This window comes from Dryobates pubescens, chromosome 9 (assembly GCF_014839835.1).
Source record: "Dryobates pubescens isolate bDryPub1 chromosome 9, bDryPub1.pri, whole genome shotgun sequence".
NCBI classification, from domain to species: Eukaryota; Metazoa; Chordata; class Aves; order Piciformes; family Picidae; genus Dryobates; species Dryobates pubescens.
In genome coordinates, this window is record NC_071620.1 from 35,102,387 (window position 1) to 35,124,773 (window position 22,387).

Here is a 22,387-nt window from a genome sequence, read left to right on the forward strand (position 1 = left end):
TGATTTTTTTTTTTTAAACTCTCTTTCAGGCATTGGAAAAAATGTCATCTGTGACCGAACGGCGACTCCCCTGGATGCCTTTAGGATGATGACTGCAGCTCATTATTACCCAAAGCTCATGAGCATCATGGGGAATGTTTTGCGCTTCCTGCCTGCTTTTGTGAAGATGAAGCAGATGATCCAGGAGGGTTATGTAGGGGAGCTGCTGGTGTGTGAGGTCCAGGTTCACAGTGGAAGCCTGCTAGGCAAGAAGTACAACTGGAGCTGTGATGACCTGATGGGAGGTGGGGGCTTGCACTCAGTTGGCACCTACATCATCGACCTCCTGACTTTTCTCACCAGCCAGAAGGCTGTGAAAGTACATGGGTTGCTCAAGACCTTTGTGAAGCAGACAGACCACATCAAGGGGATACGGCAGATCACCAGCGATGACTTCTGTACGTTTCAGATGGTCTTGGAAGGTGGTGTGTGCTGCACGGTGACGCTCAACTTCAATGTCCCTGGGGAGTTCAAACAAGACATTATTGTGGTGGGTTCAGCAGGACGGCTGATTGTAATAGGCACTGATCTCTATGGACAAAGCAACAGCTCTCCTCAGCGGGAGCTCCTGCTAAAGGACTCCACACCAGTCAGCAACTCCTTACTTCCAGAGAAAGCCTTCAGTGACATCCCATCCCCCTACCTCCGGGGCACCATTAAGATGGTTCAAGCTGTCCGGCAGGCATTTGAGGACCAGGATGACAGGAGGACCTGGGATGGGAGGCCCCTTACAATGGCTGCCACTTTTGATGACTGTCTGTATGCCCTGTGTGTGGTGGACACCATTAAAAAGTCTAACCAGTTGGGAGAGTGGCAGAACATTTCAATCATGACGGAGGAGCCAGAACTGAGCCCAGCATACTTAATCAGTGAAGCCATGCGGAAGAGCAGGATGTCTCTGTACTGCTAGCTCTTCTCAGCTCCTAGGCAAAAATAGGAACCAGACAGCTCTTGAAGGAAATGGTAATTCAGCCCCTGTGAAGGGCTTGGGCATTTCAGAAACAGCTGAGGATACAGGAGAAGGAAATACAGTGTTTGGATCAAGTAAATCTGTTGGTGGCTAAATATCAAAGTGTCCTCAGAAATGCCCCAAACAGGTAGGAGACTTAAGAGCTGACAAAACTGTTTTAATAACAGTATTATCTGGCTAATTGAAAAGATAAATCATGGACTCATCTCCTGCTTGCAGGTGCTTTAGATTATCCAATAGTGTTTACTGTGAAAGGCTGGGAAGATCCTTTTAGATTTTCCTAACCCACCAGAGGGCTGTGAAGGTACTGTCATGTCGTTCAATTTTCTGTACTGTCTGACATGAATGGTTCCTATCGCAACAGCTGAGGCCCCAGTGCTGTAGTGCTACACCTCTAACCAACACACGGAGTAATAGAGTTGGTGTGAAAGTGTTGCGTGATATGGAAAATCTTGGCAGCTCACTTTTCGTATACGTTGGTAGGAGCTTCTCTGTGTTGGCTTAGCTAGTTGTTCTTTGGGTTTGTTTTTATTTTAAAGCACAATTTAGTAGGAAAATGTATAGCTTTTAAAACAAAGTGGTCCTCAACCACAGTGTGTATGCAGGGAGGGTCTTCCCTGAGCTCCTGGTAAGCTTCAGTGTTAACTGCACAGGTTTGCTGATTAAAATAGGTTGTGCAAAACCTTTGTGGATGGCAAGTGGCATGATACAATAGTGATCATGGGGTTTATTCTACAGCTGAACTCAGGCTATTCATATGAAGGTTTACATGTGATTTCCTGTGTCTGGGACTTCTGAGTGAATTCATTATGCATTTGGTTAGGTGGAAACCAGTGGAAATTCAACCCAAAATGTGATGCTGAGAGAGGGGTGGTGTTCTTTTAAACCTTTGTGAACTCACACTTGATAGATGCACAGCTTAATTTCATATAGCTCAGCCCAGAAGCTTTCCCCTCCACCATGGGGTGATTGTGAGTGAAAACCAAAAGTTGTAAGAAAATCTCCCATCCATTTCCAGGGTCAAAATTACCTAGGACCCCCCCATCCCTTCACATCCTTAAAGTGACCAACTACTGGTACTGTGGTAAATGTTCCCTGTCATTAGTGCAGGGGTGGGTAAACTCTTGATATGTTTGTCCTGTTGTCTTTAATACTTTAAATTGCAGTCTTGAAATAATCTTTCGAGGATATATTCTTGAAAGAATACAGTAAAGGCACACAAAATATCTGAGGAAAGAGAGATCCTGCATAAAGCTGCTCCACTGCTTATGTGTTTACAATGCTAGGTCCTCAGATAGGAAAAAACGTGGAACATAAGCAAATAGCACTAAATGATATTAAACTTGAGAGAAACCTTTTGACTAGGACATAGAAGAGAATGGTCGGTTGAGCTGTAAATGAAAAGAGATAAATATGACCCTCTTTCTCAAGGCCATCACATTAGTGTTGCCATTTTAGGTTAGAAAGAGAAATGTCAGAATAATTTAGATATTTTTAAAAAGCACTTAAGAGTTTTGCTATTTTTAGGAGCACTAAGGGCTTCTCTAGGGCTTCTCCTACAAATTGCTTCCTCTGATTGCTGTGTGCTCCTGCCTGTCCTATGCCCCATTTTAGAGTTTCATTTTCTTTGAGCTTGAGGGCATCAATAAGTGTAGTTCTTCTCATCTGACTTCAGCCAGCTGAAACTCAAGTGTCTTGTCCAGATCAGCTGTGCAAGGACACAGTAGTCAATACAGAGAGAGCTCTCCAAAGGCTAACTCAGTTCATCCCACAGTTAAGGAGAAACCCTCTGGAAATTCCTGCCCTCCTCCTTCACAGAGAATCTTGGCTTCTACATTTTTAGGTGGCTAAAGTTAGAAAACTTGGGAGTTAGAAAACTCCCCAGCCCAAAATAATTCATCTGTACTTATTTTTTTAGGAGCATCTGTGTATCCTTTCATGAAATGTTCCCCAAGGTAGGACAGTGTGACCGGTGAAGGAACAGTGTAATACTGCAAACTCACACCCAAACAGAATTCTCTCCATGCTGTTCTACCATTTCTAACAACTGTCTCTGGGGCTGACAGCTTTTGCTAAGACCTTGGGCAGGCTTTGGATGTTTTTCCTAAAAAATGATTTCTCTGATAGTTCCTGAGGCAGTAGCTGTGCCAACAGGATTTTCCCATTATAACTGTCATGGTACAGCATGCTATCCAGCTCCTGCCATGAAAATTACACAGTGGAATACAGAAGAGAGAATTTGAGCGACAAATTGTCTATCTCTGCCCTGAAAAAAATGGAATGAAAGTTTTCATATAGTACAGTAAAAGCCATTTATTGAAAGTAGCAGCTACTTCAAGTCATGAACACAACCCTGGTGGATAATTAACTGTGTCTAGTTAAACATCATCCAAAATGGACCAAAATATTTGTGAGTTTCCCTTCTTAGTGGTTTGACCATTGCACCAGAATTGTTGTTCATGTCTTTGCACCTCTTTTTGGTTCACAAATGTTGACAGTTTTTCCTGTCTGTATTTTCTTTTTTTTAATGTGTCTTTCTGAGTTTTGCAAGGCCAGCTAGAAAAATAGATGCTAGAATCCTGTTCCCTGCCCCTGCAGTGATCAGTCCCCAGATGAGACATTGACTGTAGGGATAGTACTACTGAGCTCAACCTTTCTGTCCCAGATCCAAAGGTATAGGTGACAGGAATGATCCTTCTTCTACGTAGACTTACTGATGCAGATAGTGCTGCTTAACAGAAAGAAAATCTACTGCTTTGGTTACATGGTTGAATGCTACTGCTAGTACTGGCTTGCAAATGCATTGGATCCTATACATCTTACTGTACAACTGCAGTGGTGACCCCAGAAAGGCAGGCAGAAGGAGCAAGTGGCAGGGTGGGACCACCTCTTTTTATAGCAACATTGATCTTATACTAGATTTAGGTAACGATGTTACCCATCTGGGTTGGCATCAGTAACTGCATACGTTCAGGATTGTGTGACAGTTTTTCCATTCTCTAGGAGGTGAAGGTGCTGTAGTGTCAAGTGTAAAGATATTCAACTTCCATCCAGCTTAGTGGAGGAAGGAGTTGGTTTATTTATAGAATGTGTATTGCTATTCTGATTGTTACTCTACAGCCTGGGATCTTTCTTGGCAGCATCGAGCCCTCTGCTCTTTTGGTACAATTGGATATAGATTGAATTGCCCTCAGTAGACTTTGGAGTTCAGACTGTTAAGGATTTGGGCAGCACATAGCAGAGATGTACTTGACTGAACTCAAAAGCGGTACCACACCAGGAACCTTACATTTGGAATTGCACTTTTAATGCTGTTCTTTAATGCTGTGCCACAAGATTTGAGATGAATGCTGCTAGCATTGGTACAGGCCTGATAGCCAAACTGTGGCTACTGCTGGCATTTACAGTAGCCCTCAAACAAGCTTGTCTATACATTAGGTAAGAAATGTTCATTCATCTTTCTTAGGGCTGTTGTTGAAGGAGCTCTTTCCTTTGCCATCAGCCTGTGCACATAGGATACTGAATATTATGGTCTGTTGCCAAAGACAAGAGCCAAAGGGGAGAGTCCAGGTGAAATGCTCTCCTGCTCTGCAGGGTCTGTTCCAATGCTGAGGTGGTCAGCTGAGAGGCAAGGTCTTATTTTCCATGGGAGTTGCATTGGGGTCCACACTGGGGGTAGGGCAACCCTATGCTGTGTGACAGCAGGGTACAATTAAAGTCCTTCCACATGCCCAAAAGGAGATTGGTGACTACAGCAGGGAGTGCTGCAGGTCTGCCTGCAGTCTGGTGTCTGCACCAACAGGGACAATGTGCTGTGATGTGGAGGGTGAGAGCTGCACCTCCTGTGGGTGACAACAGCAGCCTAGCTTCACCCATGTTTGGAAGCCCAAGAAGTGACCCTGCCCTAAGGGGAGCAGCATCCGTCCTGTACACCACCTAGATAGATCTGTGCACGATCTCAGTGCTGAACCTATGTGGAGGAAGAACTCTGCAAGAGCTTGGGGTTTCCTATATCTAATATCATGCATGTGTTAAATTAGTAGTACTTTAGCTGCGTAGTTAGAAAATACCAAGTAGAGAGGGTATGTCCTTACCCATGCAGCCAAATTGGCAGAGAATCAGGGCATGTGTAGGCAAGTTTAGGCTCAGGATGGACTGCTGTGGAGTTCATCCTTTGCTTTGGCTGAAAGCATGAGAAATTCCTTTCCTGCCCAGCCAGCACAGGGCAATCAGAGGCACTCTCCACTTTGTACTTAGCGTTTCTTTCCTTCAGACAGTTTTTGAATCAGTGATTGTGGAAGTGAACAGTTGTCCTGGAAGTTCAGCCATTGGAAAAAGGAAGGCTTTTCTGCTGCATGTGGTCACAGCACAAGGACAATTCAATTTCTCCATTACCTTGTTTATTTATGTGTCCATAAACACGTGGAAAAGACCCAGACAATACAAAAGGACTCCCTGATCTACAGAAGAAGGTATTTTATTAAAAGTAAATATGGTATCTTGATGTCTTTGCAGAGATTCAGAAAATACTGATGACAAAATTTCATTTTCTGGGAAGTTTTATATTTTTTTATCCGTGGCCTTCAGTAGAAAATATGACAAATTGAAGTCTATTCCCTGTTAAGTTCTGTATTTACAAGGGTTTAAAAGTCCCCAGTGAACTTTTGGCTTTGTGCAGATACTCAACACTGGTGTGAATGTCGAATGGCCCAGTGGTGTACCCTGAAATACACATGAAACTCAGCACTGGAGTGTTTGGCCTCTGCAGGACCAGTTGTGAAATGGCAGCATCATTCAGGACAGCAGTTTCTTATTGTTGTGGTTGAATTTGTTACTTGTGGGAGAAAATTTTGTAGATGTTAGAGATTAAGTATGACTAAATAATAATTGGCAGTCTTACCTGCTTTAAAATTTCCACTTTCTTGAGCTGCTGGATGAAGTCTGTCCAATAAAAACAATTTCCCCTTAACAATAACTGCCCACATCCATTTGCTCATGGAAAGATGAAATTTTAAGGAATTGGGACTATACATAATGCTGCATTCATGAACTGATGTCATAACCTCATGACTTACTGAAGCCAGAGCCCAGGCAAGTAATGATTTTTTCCAAGCTGCCAAATTGAAGCCTTGGGGTTGGAGAATGAAGGACATCAGCTTAGGTCAAGCTGAAATAGCTTTTATTCAGCATTTTCAGTTAGTGGAATAAACAGAATGGAAATGGTCAATCCAAAACAGAACAAAAAACATGTCTGTAGAAGGTCATTTACAGTTTTTCTTTGCAGAGTAATTCCCATTTTTAAAGAATGCTGTATTGAAAAGTTAACAAAAACCAATCTTGTATTATATTTTGGTATGTGTGAAATTAACTGTTTGGGGCTGGGTGGGATTTTTTTGTGTGTGTGTTTGGTTAGGGGGTTTGGTTTTGTTTTGGTTTTTTTGATGTTGTTTTGCTAGTTTTTTAAAGTTCAAACTTTTAAAAATCCCCTTCATTAGATTCAGTGAATGTCCATTAAGGATGTTCAGTGAATCCAGCTGGCCTTGGGCAGGTTTGGCTCTGAACCTACAGCTTGGCAGCATCACAGAGTGACCCCACTTATGGCATCTGAACTTGGCCATCCGGATTTCGTTTGTGTCTTCTTGTGGCAGTGGGAAAACTGGTTCATTACGTGGAGTTGGCTACAGATAATCAAGATACTTTTTGCAGCAGTGCCAGAAATCATCTTTGAAAACACTTCACTATTAACTTGTTTACCATGGTGATTTATGACTTTCCAGCCATGTGCTGTCCATTACTTACTTTTCTTTCTACACCAGCCACCAGACTCGCTTCCCTCTTCGGTTTCTCATTCCATTGCAAGCCACGAGGTGAGTCTCCTTGTTTCTCACTGAGCTCATGCTCGGTCTGTGTTACACATGGCATACAGGGTGGCTAACCTACAACTTGACATAACTTGGAATGCCAATTCATTACAGAGTATGGGAACACCACAACTGCTCAAGTATGTGGCATACTGAATGCCCAGTCAGGGCAGGAATCAAAGCTCCCTGCTATGCTGTGCTTCATGAGCAACACTTATTGCTCCTCTCTGTACTGGTTTTCTTTTATTTGAGTTTGAAAATGAGAATATGTTCAGTTTGTTGCTGTGTCAATATTAAGTATGTATTTATTGTTTTCCAGACATACATACCTATATATAAACGCTATATATATATATATAATGTAAACGCATGGACATATGTACAGTAGATATTTTAAAGAGCTATTTATCAAGAAATGTGTTATAAGAAAACAGAGTTTATATTTTATATATCATGTAGATAGCAAAAAAAAAAAAAAGTTAAATTATAGTAGGACTTTTTGGGGTGGGGTTGGAGAAATGGGCAAGGACTGGTTCTAGCATTTTAAATAGCCAAACTACTTTGTATGGAAGCTGCCTGCTGTGCCTCTCGGCTGCAATATCTGTTTGTTTCTTCTTCTGGAAGACGATGTGCATTGTTACTTTTACATTGCTTGGGGAATGTAGTTAGTTTATTCTCAGCCAACTGATATGTGCTGCTTAAAACATGGTTTCCTGCTGTTCTGCATATTTGCATTGATGGAATAAAAGGATCTTAAATAGCAAATAAACATGTAAAAGGATGTGATCTCGGCTGTCTCTTGGTTTTCAACACACTTGTATGTGGGGGGGATGGAGAAGGAAGGTAACAACCATCAACATTGCTTGGTTTCTGGTCCACTTGTGAAGTTCATCACATCAGAGTAAAATACAGGGACTTTTTACTGGAGGGAAAGAAGGAAGATTTAACAATATTAGAAGGTCTGAACTAACTAACGCCTGGAGTGATGTGTCCTGAGGAGATAATTTTATTGCCAAAGGATGCAGGTATGTCCAGTGTCTCAGCAAGAAGTGGGCACTGGACGTCCCTGCTGAGCACAGCCTGGAAATCTTCCTACCTCATCAGTGGTGTCCTGGGATGCCTTTGCCTTCCTTATCATCAGCTCTTTCCTTCTTTCCTGTGGCTTCCCCATGCCTACTCAGTCCTTGCTATCCACTATCAAGTCGTTCTGCGTACACTAGTGCTCATTTTCTCCCTTGTATATGGATGTCTCATCACCCTAGTGAGGAGCTGGTTACTCCAGCTGTTCTGATGCTGAAGAAAACCTCACTTGAATACAAAGCAGAAGACAGTATGAAGCACTGGGAAGTTTGAGGCTCTGAGGAAAGAGTTAGTGCCTCTGTAATGGATTTGTAAAAATGGAGCATTTCCTGTGTTTTTTTCTGTTTTACAGTGAAGCACAAGAAAGATGCTGGATTCTACTCACGTCAGCACTATGGAAGTACAGCAAATCTGAGGCACACATCTGTGAAGAAATGGGAAATCTTCAGCACATAAAATGCACACCTCCCTTAGATTGCATGGTCTTCATGTGAACTGTCTGTTGTGCATTTACTTCATCGCAGAAATGCAGCCCGTTAGCAATTTCTGCTACCACCATTGCAGTTATCACATTTTAAAGACATACCAATGTTTAAAATAAACTTTTATCAGTTTTAATACACATAATTTTCTTAGGCTGAAGAGGAGAAGAGCACAAGGCAAGGAAGAATCAGTGCCCAGGTCTTCAGGAATAGTATTTTAATGTTTGCCCTCATGAGCAAATGCAGTATAACCTTGCTCAGGTCTCCAACTACTCAATTATGTGCACTGAAATAAAATAGGGCCAAAATTTATAGCATATCCTTTCCCACCAACTTCATAATAGAACAAGGCCTACTTCTGCTTCAAAGATTAAAACATGGAAATCTTTGGAAAACAGCACCTAGGGGAACAACTACAGTGCAAGAGTGTCAGAGATCCAGTGGGATTATTAGTATGCAGTTCCAGCACACACTGTAGGTAAGTGCAAGTGCAGGGGCAAGTATAAACATTCCACACTAATGAAGCTAGATAAATGCTAAGGTAAACATGTTCAAACATGGGTCAGCACAGAGACACTTAAGTGTAGATTTTATGACCCCAAGTGAGACTTCTGCTTTTAAATGACAAAAATGTGTGTGGGGAACTCTCGCCACTTTGCATCATTTGTGAAGAACCTAGGCTTCCACAGCTCCCCTGGCTTGTTCTGCTGTTTTCTGGAGCCTGTAGTGATTAGCAGCTATGTGGTAAAAACAATGGATGGCTTGTAGCCATAAATATTAATCAGAAGAATGTTAAATGCATTGCATTGTTCTCTTTGGGAATTAAGAGTTTGCTGGGGCAAGGGTTATTAAAAAGTGATGCTGTGCCAAAGAGAAGACGTACTTAATGCCTTTGTTACTGATTCCTGTCGGGCAGCGGAACACCACGGAGTTCTTTGTGTCAGTCCGGTGCCAGTGGAAAGCTCTCATTTCCGAGTATATGTTATGTACAAAACAAGGGCTTTTTGCCTCATGTCATACTCCAAAGCAGCTCAAATGGGGGTGAAGCAGCACAGCTCTTCTAGAGCAGCCTTTTCTGGGAACAGCCACTATTGTCCAGCAACACCCAGGTGTCTTTTGCTTGGCCTGCTCAGGCTCAGGTGCCTGTGCTGGTCACAGCTGCACTCATCATGTTCAATATGCAACAAGGAAAGTTCCATCAGGTGTCTCCAGCAGGCAGCAACTTGAAGTCACCAGACCTGTCACCTGTGCCACAGCACTAGTCTAGTACTGGCTAATACTTGTCTCTTGTGTACATTGCCTTTTGTAAGGTTTTTTTCACTTGAGAGTGCTCCAACTAGTGAATTTAGCACCACAAAACTTGGTGTGGCACCACAGCTTTGCTTTAAAATGAATGCTTGCAGCTCCCTGAGCAGTTGCTGAGGGATGAGGTAAAGCTGCTGGCAAGCACAGGGCACTAGTCCTTGTTCTTGTCCCCAGCTTGATCCTGCCTTCCTGGAGTACTGGCACTAGGGAGCATGTATGCAGCCGCACGGTTAATATGACCTTGGATTTAGCTGAAAACCAGTAATGTAGGGCTTTTACTAGGTTAGTTTTCAGACAGATCAGTTCCCTGATCTGAGTCATTGTCGACAGCAATTTATGCCAGATCACTTTAATAGCAGAATGCAAATAGAAACCAGGTCTGGTGACTGCCAGAAACATGCTTTTTTCCTTAGATCAAAGAGTTGGTGGAGGAACTGCAGAATAATAAACAGGAACAAAAGAAAAAGGAATGGATAAAGGAAAATTATTTTATGTTCTCTATTTCCATATGAAAGGATCCATGTAAGCAAATGTTTCTTCAGAAGCTGGAGGCTCCCTCCTCCAGAGATGGAAGAGGTGTATATATAGGTTCTTAGAGCAACCATTCAGGTGTGCTCCAACCTGTCTCAATAACTCTGCCTCTTGCAGTTGATCACATCCCATCCAGGCAATGATAACAGCTTCTGAATGTAACCGGCTTTGTCACTTGAGCAAGTTTTACTTGATATATCAGGCAGACCTGAAAAGGCTCAGGCCTGCATTTCAGACTGAAAATGCAAAGGCGGTTGGACATGGCGTGTGATGTGTAACATAAGGCACAGCATTTCCTGTGGTGGCTTTTTCCCCCACTGCTGTCCCTAAGTTGCTAGATTTCATTTTTTAATGTTTGTTTTCAGTGGTGCTAGTTATTGCACCTTCTGGATGTACTGAAGATGAAAAAAAGCCTTACATTACTAACTGCTCTCCAGCTCAGGATGGAAAGTAAAGAGAAAAGTCAGAACTAGGCTCAAAAGCAGATTCACAAGAAACAAGAACATTCCTGTGCACTGACAACTGACTCTGTCCTGTTAAACTCTTAGAAATGTCCTAAGTTGGGTTTTGGTGTAGATCAAATTATATTCTTCCATATCCTTTCTGTGGCATAGTCAGGAAATCAGCATGCAGCCGAGTCTGTTCCCACTAAGCAAGCTGCTTGTAAACAAAACCATGGCCTTACTGCCAGAGGGTGCTCCTGATGCTACGGGTGGAGCCGAGAGCTGAGGACTGATCAGTAGAATGGAAGAATGTTTGCATTATAAAACTAGTGCCTTAGGAGTCTGTGTCCCAGTGTGTTTATTCAGATATAAACCATGCTGAGCTCTTTCAGCTCATTTTTCTTAAAATGTATTATTTTTCCATTCACTTTTCTATGACATTTGCTTGCAGTTCCATGACAACAGAAATGACTTTTTGGAGGATGCCCTGCCTTTTTGGCCACAGACCTTGCAGGCTGGGAGTACTTCCTCTTTAGGTCTACATTAGGAAGCAGAAGAAGGGTCACTTGCTGGACTGAAAATGCTTGCAGCTATTTGGAAGAGTTTGTCTGTATTGCTTCACATTATGAAGAGCTTTACAAAGATTAACAAACCCTACAAAATTCATGGATTCACAGATGAGCTGCTGTAATTTTTCCCATCTTGCAGCTGGCAAGGTGGAGGCAGAGATGAGGTTGCTGAAAACACTATCTAATGGATTTCCATTTTCTCTGAATTTCCTACTTGAATTATTAGCTCTGCCCTCTCCCAGTGGCTGAACCCATCACTCAAAATAACACTTTCAAAGGGCCCTCCAGATCTCTAAGATGAGAGAGATGTATCATGCCAGGCCAGGTTACAGGTCTTTAGGGAATCTCACCTTACTTGGAAATATTCTTACAAAAAGTAGTATTTTAAAACAAATTTCAATTTGTTTGTAGCTCTTTTATCTGCCTTTTTTTTAAAACCAGAGCAGAGGAAAGTGGCAGAATTCCCCCTCTCCATCTGCTGGCCATGCTGCTTTTGATGCAGCCCAGGCTGCCATTGGCCTTCTAGGCTGCAAGTGCACATTGCTGGCTCAGGTCCAGCTTCTCAACCACCAGCACCCATAAGTCCTTTTCTGCAGGGCTGCTCTCAATTTCATCACCCCACCAGCCTGGACTGATGTCAAGGATTGCCCTGACCTAGGTGAAGGGCCTTGCACTTTGCCTTATTGAACCCCATGAGGTTCACCTGAGCCCACTTCTCCAGCGTGTCCAGGTCCCTCTGGATGGCACCAGCTCCCTCAGCTATCTCATCTGCACCACTCTTTCTGCCTTAATTTCTAGTTCCCTTTAAATAGTTCTTAAGCCAAATATAACTCAATATAACTCTATGTATGTATGTATGTATTCTAACTCTAGTTAATTATAATTAATATAATTAGTAATATATAATTAATGCCTAATATGGTGCTGCAGTTTGTGTATGCCAAATAAGCTACTGTTGTCTGCACAGTCTAAGTCCAGACTCATCCATTTTGAAACACTAAAGCAAATACCAACAGCTTCATCTAAGTGAAAGTGGTTTGCATAATTCCATCCATGGAGGGGAAGGTGGGAGATGCTGTGCTTTCCATGCGCTGATTTTTAAACCAAGTTGATAAAATTAGTACCAGATCTATGTGCTGACCCAAAAAATCACTTAAATAATCAATCAGCCTGAAAAAGTCCAAGCCAGCACAAAGCTGCAGCTCTGTTGTGTTTTGAGGATGTTAGAAGAATTTATTTGGCTGCACCCTGCACATCAATACATCTTGGTTTGGCAGGGACTTCTGCTCCAAAACCCTTCAGAGAACACTCCTTTCACTTCCCACTGGAACGTTCTCAATGGCAGTGGCTACAAATCATTACTTGGAGAGGTAGATGACAATCATCCTAGAGTAATTCAGAAATTTATGAAATAAATTTATGAGACTCTGTGATTTTTACGGCTTCCTATTATTCTGTACAATGACTAGAAAGCAGGACTTTGGCAGCATCTTTAATGACTATAGAAATGCAGACCAAGAAAGCTGACATAGAAAATTGTGATTAGGAGAGAGGTGAGTGTGTGCTGTCACAGAACAAAGAACAGTCCACCATTACAGTCTAACAGCTTGTCTTCCTATATTAAAACAAGCCTCCAAACCATGACAGATATAATAATTTAAAGCAATTAATTAGTTGCTGCTCAATGCTTTAAATGAATGCTCTAGCAAAGTATTGTGAGCTCCACCATGATTAAACGTCTGCTTGCGCACAAAGCTTCCCCATCAGTGGGCAGCCTTATTGAAAGCAGACGATTGACAAATGACTCCGTGGAGGTACAAATGCTGTATCTGCTGTATTCCTTTGGATGGACCTGATCCTTTCATCCTTACATTAATGGTCCCAGTGAAGCCACTGAATCAGGCTCTTGTCTTTGGGCCTAGGACAGGTCGGTACTATGAACTCATTTCCATGGCTGTGGAAGCAGCTAGTTGGGTACTGTTCTCAGTACAGGTCCTGGCCAAGGATGGTGGCATTGGCTTCTGCAACCCTGGCTGCTGAAATAATGCCTTGATACTCTGTCTTGCCTCAGCTCACTTTAGAGAATGCCTAGTTCAAATATGCCCAGTGACTAAAATTAACTGTCCCCATCTTCATTCTATACAGAAAGAGTGATTGCCCATTGGAATGGGCTGCCTGGGGAGGTGGTGGAGTCGCCATCACTGGGGGTTTTCAGGAGAAGACTTGATGGGGTGCTTGGTGCCGTGGGTTAGTTGTTTGGGTGGTGTTGGATTGGTTGATGGGTTGGATGCGATGATCTTGAAGGTCTCTTCCAACCTGGTTTATTCTATGTATTCTATTCTATGTATGTATTCTTTGCAACTCCTCCTTCAGTCCACTGCACTGTGCAGTTTGCCCTGGCCCTAAAGTTTTGGGGATACTTGGTTGAATGAGGAACACAGAACCTAACTCTCATAACCAGTTTGCGACCCTGAATTAGCTTCTGGGCAGAGTTGTGGCTCTTATTCAGGGTGAAATACTGCAAGGACTGAAACCCATTCCTGATCCCTATTTGGTTTCTCATTTTATGGCAGACCTGCATATTGCTGCAATTTTTGCTTTGTCTCTAACCATACAGAGTGATCATAATAAATAACTATACCTCATCCATATACCAAATCTCTCAATTAAGATTCTCAAAGTGTATAATTTAATTCACTGTTTCTAAACTGACCAATGTTCATCTCATTGTTACTTCTCATAGGACAAGAGGAAATGGCCTCAAATAGCATCAGGGGAGGTTTAGGTTGGACATTAGGAAAAATACCTTCTCCTTTTGGGTTGGCAAGAACTGGAACAGGCTGCCCAGGGAAGTGGCAGAGTCACCATCCCTTGAAGGACTGAAAAGATATGTAGATGTAGTGCTGATGGACATGAGATCATAGAGCCACAAAAATTATCAGGGGGGTTGGAGCACCTCCACTATGAGGACAGGCTAAAGGAGCTGGGGTTGTTCAGCCTGCAGAAGAGGAGGCTTCAGGGAGACCTAATAGCCACCTTCTAGTACCTGAATGGGTACTAGAGAAGGGCAGATTTAGATTGGATATCAGGAAGAAGTTCTTCACTATGAGGGTGGTGGAACACTGGAACAGGTTGCCCAGGTTGCTGGTTGAGGCCCCTTCCTGGAGATATTCAAGGCAAGACTTGATGAGGCCCTGGCAACCTGGCCTAGTTGAGGATGTTCCTCCTGACTGCAGGGAGGTCAGACTAGATGACCTTTGAGGTTCCTTCTGGCCTGGTCTATTCTATTATTCTATGGTTTAGTGGTGACCTGGTAGTGTTAAGTGAATGGTTGGAGTTGATGCACTGAAAGGTCTTTTCCCACCTAAATGATTCTAAAACTGAGATAAGATTATTTGGAACCATTTATTAAATATTGTGTAGTGTCCCAAATGTGCCATGCTCACAGCACAAAACAGGGTTTTGATGCTATTTAAAAACTTGTACCATTTTTTCAGACAAACCCATCAATTTTAGCCTTAACACAGCTACTGATCAGGTTGGTAGAGAATAATTAGGGCAGGCACAGTTGATAACCTGAAGTTAAGCAACAAATTGAAGTTATGACTAGAATCCAGAAGATGTTATCCTAAAAAAAATCACTAATATGATCTTAACTACTATTTCCTTTACATTTGGAGCAAGCAACTGCAATTTGTTATTTTTCTTCATAGTTCTCTTACACTTTCTGTGTATCTCTGCAGACAAAAATCATGTCACCTCTGAAACGCTCCTATTCTTTAGCAGGACAGGAAAACACAGTATTAGGACCCATCTGAACTCAGTTTTCCAAGTTCAGCCACTCCCTATGTTGTTTCCAGTCCCACAAACTTTTCCTTGCTGTTATCTGGGGATGCATATTCAAGATTACAGAAACAGAGTTTGGTATGCTTGGAGACAGACCTACCTTTCATGTTGCCTTGCTGAAATTAAAGGCTAAATTCTCTTTCACTGCCAGTTTGATGCTGTTTTTATTATCCTATCAGGTTATTTTCTTCCATCTCACTTCAACAAGGCATTAAGTTGCGAACATTTATAGCTCCAACATTTGCATTCTTCTCTCAGGTAAAATGTAAACAGCAGAGTGATGATGTTTTGGCCAGGAAATGAGGCTGAGCTTTTCTAGATGTGCTGATGTTCATAACGAAAAGGTTATGTGAATGTATAGATGAATTGTCCTTTCCATTAATACAGCCTGACTCACCATATGGAACTATTCATGCTTCTGAAGAAACAGGAGATGCTATCTTAGAACAGCTAAAATGACCAAACTTGCAATCCTTTCCTGAACATAAATAATTATCTGCTGCAATAGGAACACAGGAGGGTGCATTTGCAGGCTGAAGTACACTCTTTTTAACACACTCTGAAGACATTATCAGACAAAGGTCTTTAAAAAAATTAAATAAAGAAAGTGTATCTTCAGTCAGTTCAGAACAAATGAAACCCATCTGAAAGCTGTACTTATTTTTTGTGTGTTACAACATGGACCTCCATACTGCATAGAATTGACACTCTGTTGCTTTGTGTTTTCAGCTTCTTTTGATAAATTCACCTAACAAGATGTACTTCTGATAAACATCTGTAATTCCACTGACAGATCAGTCACATAGGTGACACACTGAAGCTTTTCCAAGGGCTGTAATATTCAGCAGCACATCACTCCCATAAAATTATTCCAGCTCTAATGGAAAAACTGTTGCTTTTCATGAGAATAATGGACACAATGCTGGTCATACTTTGCAATAAATTAGAAATGCCTGTTTGGCTCCTTCCCTCCTATCTCTGTATGCCAGTGAGTAATTCACTTGTGCAATATAAACCTATCGCTACAAATTACAAACACAGGAGCACTCAAAGTCACAGATAAAACCAGAGACGCGGAATGCTAGCAGGATACTAATGACTTTGTCTCTGCTATCTCAGATAATCCAGCAGCAATGCCAAACCTTCTTCACTTTTCTCTTTTATGTGTGCTACCTTTTCTGATGTTATTGCAGTTTAAAAAAACTCAGTGGTGAGGTTATCATGGTTTGGACAGATGCCTAGGAAAGTATTATGAATGAATGATGTATTAATCAATCAATGTTGTTATAAACCCAGTCTTCCACTTACCTGATTGACACCTGCAGCCATTCAGGATGAAGTTCTGCCTTCATTTACAGCATCAACAAAGAGATGTTGGACACCTGATCTTGAACACCTGGAGGAGTTCAAGAGGGGATTGGACGTGGCACTTGGTGCCATGGTCTAGTCATGAGGTCTGTGATGACAGGTTGGACTCGATGATCTTTGAGGTCTCTTCCAACCTTGGTGACACTGTGATACTGAGATTCTGTCAACAAGAATGAAAATACTTTATGCCCCTAGACAAAGGAAAATAAGGTCATTATTTGGTTTATGAAAAATGTAAAATTTCTTAAAATAAATGTGTAAGTAATGAGCTACCTGTGTGCTTTACAACACCAATTTATTGCATCTAGACTCAAACAGCTATTTTCAGTGCAGGTGGATATAGCAGGGCAGTTAAAATAAATAAGGCTGTTAAAGTAAGAAAGTCCAATTCTGCATTGCTACTTTCCTAAAAAAATGTGTCCTGGTTTGGCTGGGACAGAATCCTCAGCTAGCCAGGGTCTGCAGGGTGCTTGCACACTGGAGGCAGCCAGGACCTGATCTGGCTACAGATGTATCCTAGACCAGAAATGTCACACTTGGTATAAGGGAGGAAGTTTGCTGAGCAAAGCAGCTCGTCATGATCCTGCTCTTCCTTCTCTTGCTTCTCCCTATTTTTTGCAGGGGCTTGCTTTTCTAGGGGCTTGTTTTTCGAGGCAGGTATTCTTTTAGGCTGTAAATTTATGCATCTGTATCTTTCAGACTTTAATTTTGATTAGGAACTTTTAGCAATACCATAATTGTTAACATTAATGCTAACCCTTCTCCCACACAAAGAGTGTCTGATAGATCAACTACTTAAATTAGTACTAAAATAAATTGTGATAGCTTCAGCCTTTTTTAGAGCACCATAATAGATTCATGGATTCATAGAATGGTTTAGGTTGGAAGGGACCTTGAAGATCATCTAATTACAATCCCCCTGACATGGGTGGGGATACATTCCACTAGACCAGGTTGCTTAAGGCCAAGAAGGTGGCATCCATGACTTCCCTGGGCAACCTGTTCCAGTGTTTCACTACCCTCACTGTTAAGAATTTATTTCTAATATCCAGTCTAAATCTACCCTCCTCAAGCTTCAGTCCACTCCCTCTTGTCCTATCACTATAACCCCATGTAAAAAGTCCCTTCCCAGCTTTCTTGTAGGCTCCTTTCAGGTACTGGAAGGCTGCTACAACATCTTCCTGGAGCCTTTTTTTTTTGCCAGGCTGAGCAGCCCCAACTTCTGCAGCCTGTCCCCATAGGGAAGGTGCTCCAGCCCTCTGATGATCTTCATGGCTCTCCTCTGCACTTACTCCAGCAGTTCCATGTCCTTCGTATGCTGGGGGCACTAGAACTGCATGCAGTACTCTGGGTGGGGTTCCATGAGAGCAGAGTATAGAGGGAGAACTGCCTCCCTTGTCCTGCTGGTCACACTGCTTTTGATGCATCCCATGATACCTTGACCTTCCCATGATACCATGACCTTCTGAGCTGCAAGTACACACTGATGGCTCATGATCAGTTTCTCATCAAATAGAACCCCTAAGTCCTTCTTCTTGAGACTGTTCTTGAGCCATTCCTATATTTATATAGCAACAGCCTATATTTGTGCTTGGGATTGCCCCAACCCAGGTGTGGGACAACAGCTATTTAATACATCCTGACAAGGCAAAAAATTAATCATTAAAAACGATAGAGACTTGACTGAGTTTCAGTAGTTGTTTTGTGAACCTTGTGATGTTGGTTAGCTCCCAGCAGCACCAAATACATCTCACACAGAGGCAAGTGCCATCTACCGAGAAAAGATTTGCAACGAAGTCAGAAACGACAAAAAATGGTCCCAGCCTGCCACCTGCTGCCGTATAGAATTACTTCAAGAAACACATTGGCTAGGCCTTGCACTGACTCAACAAAAACACCCGTGTGAACAGGGTTCAACAAAAGCCTGTCTGTTCTGCATCAGTGTGCTTTCCCTTTGGCATTTCAAAAGCATTGGGCAAGATTAAAACAGCTCCTATTCTATGCATTTGAAAATAGGTCACCTAACCTAAAGTGTTGTCTTGGAAGGCTCTAGTACTTTGAAATCTTGGTGTTGATAATTCAGGCATTTCATGGTTTTGTTGAAGTTTCTGTTCCTGAAAAGGGGCCATGAGCTAAAAACTCAGCACTTACTAAAACCAGCTGCCTAGTCCTTGCAATGATACAGTTAAAGGCTGGCAAGGTCTCAAAAATTCCAATAAAAACACCACCACCAGCTACCAAAAAAACCCAACAAATAAACTCACACTATTAATAGCTTGACTTCCCATGCTTTTGGCAGCACAAGCTGTTGAGTGTTGGCTTCCAACAGTGTGACTTAGGTCCTTTATCTTTTTTTTTTGAGGGGTAGAAGTTTTAGCATCAAGTAGTTTGCTCACATGTGTCAGAGCAGATACTGGTTTTGGAAAATGCACTTAAGATCCCTAGAGATATATTCTTAGCAAACTACCCCTGGATGTCAGTGGATGGGACAAACCACTAAGAATACCAATTATAGTAAATAATACAGTGCAGACAATATCATACTTTGCAATTCTTCATTGCCTCCGTGTTAAGGGAGTTATTCCCTTACTGATGAGCATTACTGGTGGATCTTGCACAGCACTGCCCTTTCTCACTGCTCTTACACAGTTCTATACAGGGCACACCCTGTTCTGTCAAAACACCCAGATGTCCGGTGTCACCTTAAGACAGGTGTATGAGAGATCACAGGATTTTAGGGGTTGGAAGGGACCTCCAAAGATTGAGTCCAACCCCCCTGACAGAGCAGGACCATAGAATCTATCACAGGTCACACAAGAACACATCCAGATGGGTCTTGAAAGTCTCCAGAGGAGACTCCACAACCTCACTTGGGAACCTGTTCCAGTGCTCCGTGACCCTTGCAGTGAAGTTCCTCCTCATGTTGATGTGGAACCTCTGGTGCTGTAGTTTATATCCATTGCCCCTTGTCCTATCACAGAGTGCAACTGAGAAGCATCTGTCCCCTCCCTCTTGACACCTAGATATTTATAAACATTTATTAAATCCCTCTCAGTCTTCTCCAGACTAAAAAGCCCCAGGTTTCTCAACCTCTCCTCATAGGGCAGTGCTCCAGTCCCTCAATCATCCTGGTAGTTCTCCATTGGACTCTCTCAAGTAGATCCCTGTCCCTGCTGAACTGGGGAGCCCAAAACTGGACAAAATATTCCAGGTGTGGCCTCATCAGGGCAGAGCAGAGGCAGGGAGAACCTCCTTTGATCTCTTGGATCGTAGAGCCCTAGTGTTAAAAGTTGTGCCAAGTCCACCCTGAGACCGTATCATTAAGTGATGAACACGTGTGTGACTCTGCCACTGCCCTGGGCTCAACGACCCTTTGGAGGGAATTTTTTTCCCCCTAATATCCAAACTAAACTTACCCTGGTGCAAATTGAGGACAGTTCCTCTTGCCCTACCACTTGTTACCTGGGAAAGAGACCAACCCCCACGTCACTACAACCTCCTTTCAAGAAGCTGCAGAGGATGAGATCTCCTCTGAACCTGTTACCTCAGCCGCTCCGCCTAAGACTCGTGCTCTAGACACCTTCACTTGCTTCACGAAGAAAGCTTTGTTGCTTTCGCACCCGAAACTGCCCCATAAAATCGGAGGAGGAGCAAGCAGAAGCCAGCTTGACCTGAGGAGTGAGGGGGCAGAACAACCGAGGCCTGTGCCAGGGAACAAGGGCAATTCCTGCACCCCTCTGCGAGGCACAGGCGCAGCCGCCCGCGCGAGCGCACACCTACCCCTGACCGCTAGGCTCGAGGCACGTCCGTTGGCCCCGCGCTACCGCGCACGCCGAGCCCAACCGCCCGCCTCGCGCCCCGTCCGTTGAGCCAGGAACTGCCGCGAGCTCCACCCCCACACCGCCCCCAGCCGGGAGGAACAAGACGAGACCTGCGCACGCGCCCCAGCTCCGCCCGCGCCGTGGGGCCGCGTCCGCTTGCTGTGTCTGTCTGCTGTAGGTGCTGAGGGGTCGGCGGTGGGGGTCTCGGTGATCGTGGGTGGGTGTCTGTCGCCGGCCCCGCTCTCCTTCCCTTTCCCGAGTCTCCGCCCTTCGTCAAGGCCTCGCGGTCGCTTTGCGTTCCGTGGCGGCGGTGATACGGCTCCGCGGCTCTCCCCTGCTGGCCCGTCCCGCCGCCCTGATCACCCCCGGCGGGATCTCCGGTGGGGACCCTGTGGCCGCCGAGTGTGTGTGGGCAGATAGGGAGAGAGGGCGTGAAGGGGGCCCCTATGTCGGTCCCGCCTTGCCCACCGGAGGGGGACGCGTTTTGTGTGCGTGTGTGGGGAAGGGGGTGGCTGTCAAGTTGTGGTTTGATTCCCTGGGGCTGAGTGATCGTGTTCCCAAGCAGTCCTGTGTTTCCCTGTGCACACGTAACAAAGAACTGGTGTCGCAGCCCCAAAGCCGTAGCAGGGCCCTTGTGCAGGCTCGGTCAGGGTGAGCGGGGACTGTCGCTGCCCTGTGGTAGGGCCGGGAGGGCTGGTCGGCCTGAAGAGGCTGCGCCCGAAGTTGAGCTCAGTTAGTGCAGGGGCCTTCTGTCACGGTCAGAACTGTGTGGGCATCGTGTCTGGCGCTTACGGTTTTGTATGTCGTTGAAATTACCTAGTGTGAAATGTAGCGTGATGAAAAGCGCTATCGAGGCCGAAAATGGATTAATCTTTGAAGGCTGGATGAGTTAATTGTACTCTTTTGTACAGAATGCTCCCAGTGAGCTGGCTGGGGATTTATTTCCCCACTGCTTCCACTTCAGTGACAGTATGTGTAAAAACTGGAGAACTGTTGGTTTGCCTGACCCTAAGTTTGAAGGGAGGTAGGAAATAATTTAGTTCACTGAGTAAATAAAATGTACAGCTGATAGAGTGGTCTCTTAAAATTATGAAAATAGCGTTCATTTCATATAGCTGTGTTGCTGTTTTTTCAAACAGTAGTTAATATTTCTTTTCTGTGACTCTACTGGCAACTTTCCACAACTGGTACAGGCTAAATGTTTTCTAAACACCACAAATTAAATTGAGGTGTAAAAATTTTAAAGTATTTTCAATGTATTGACTGTAGCATCCTAAGTCTGCATCTAGACATGGCTGCAATGTAAGTAGTAAACACTGATCACTGGACTCTTAAACCCACAATACACGAGTATCACAGTCATTTTCATAGGGATAGTGCACAACTGGAATGTCTTGCAAGTAGAATAAATATTTCTTCCCTGGTTTTGACATAATACATGACTGATGTCAAAACCCATTAATTTGTATTTTTCTGTCCAGGCTTGGCCCAGATCCTACAAAGCACAAAAAATGGACATAATTTGAAACACAAGTAGGCCTAATGGATATACAAAATTAAATGTGTGCATTCTTTGCAAAATTGCTGCCTTTGTTTATATCTGCAGATGCTTTTCTCTTGTGTACTTTGGTTCAGCAAGGAATACACTAGAAAAGCTTTTTGATGCATCGTTCACCCATTGCTTCCTAAAAAATACTGTTCTGCAAGTTTTACTGCCATCCATGGACAATAAAGTTAAGATTGTTTTTTGTCCTTTGAGTTGCAAATCAGAACTTTCTCATATTTGCAAGTCTGCAGAGGAGAGGGAATTGATGTTTAGAAGGTTGAAGTGAACTGGGCTGAATTAAGTTTTGGGGCCCTCACTACAAGAAAGACAATGAGGTGCTGGAGAGAGTCCAGAGAAGGGCAATGAGCTGGTGAAGAGTCTGGAGAAACAGGTCTTATGAGGAGTGGCTGAGGGAATGGGTTGTTTAGCCTGGAGAAAAGAAGGCTGAGGGTAGATGTCACCCTTTTACAGCTCCCTAAAAGGAGGTTGTAGTAGTGTGGGAGTTGGTCTTTTCTCCCTAGTAACA

At 43.4% G+C, this 22,387-nt stretch overlaps 2 protein-coding genes across 2 annotated transcripts in view; both read left to right on the forward strand.

The window, feature by feature from the left end:
- GFOD1 (glucose-fructose oxidoreductase domain containing 1) overlaps positions 1 to 5,207 on the forward strand; it is a 78,590-nt gene extending 73,383 nt beyond the window's left edge. Inside the window, exon 2 of the mRNA XM_009898084.2 lies at positions 30 to 5,207. Coding sequence (XP_009896386.2) covers positions 30 to 949 — 920 coding nt within the window. The 3' untranslated portion in view covers positions 950 to 5,207. The remainder of the gene's footprint in view (positions 1 to 29) is intronic.
- The window catches only part of CAP2 (cyclase associated actin cytoskeleton regulatory protein 2), a 307,559-nt gene that overhangs the window by 280,941 nt on the left and 4,231 nt on the right, over positions 1 to 22,387 (forward strand). The gene's annotated exons all lie outside the window — the stretch shown is intronic.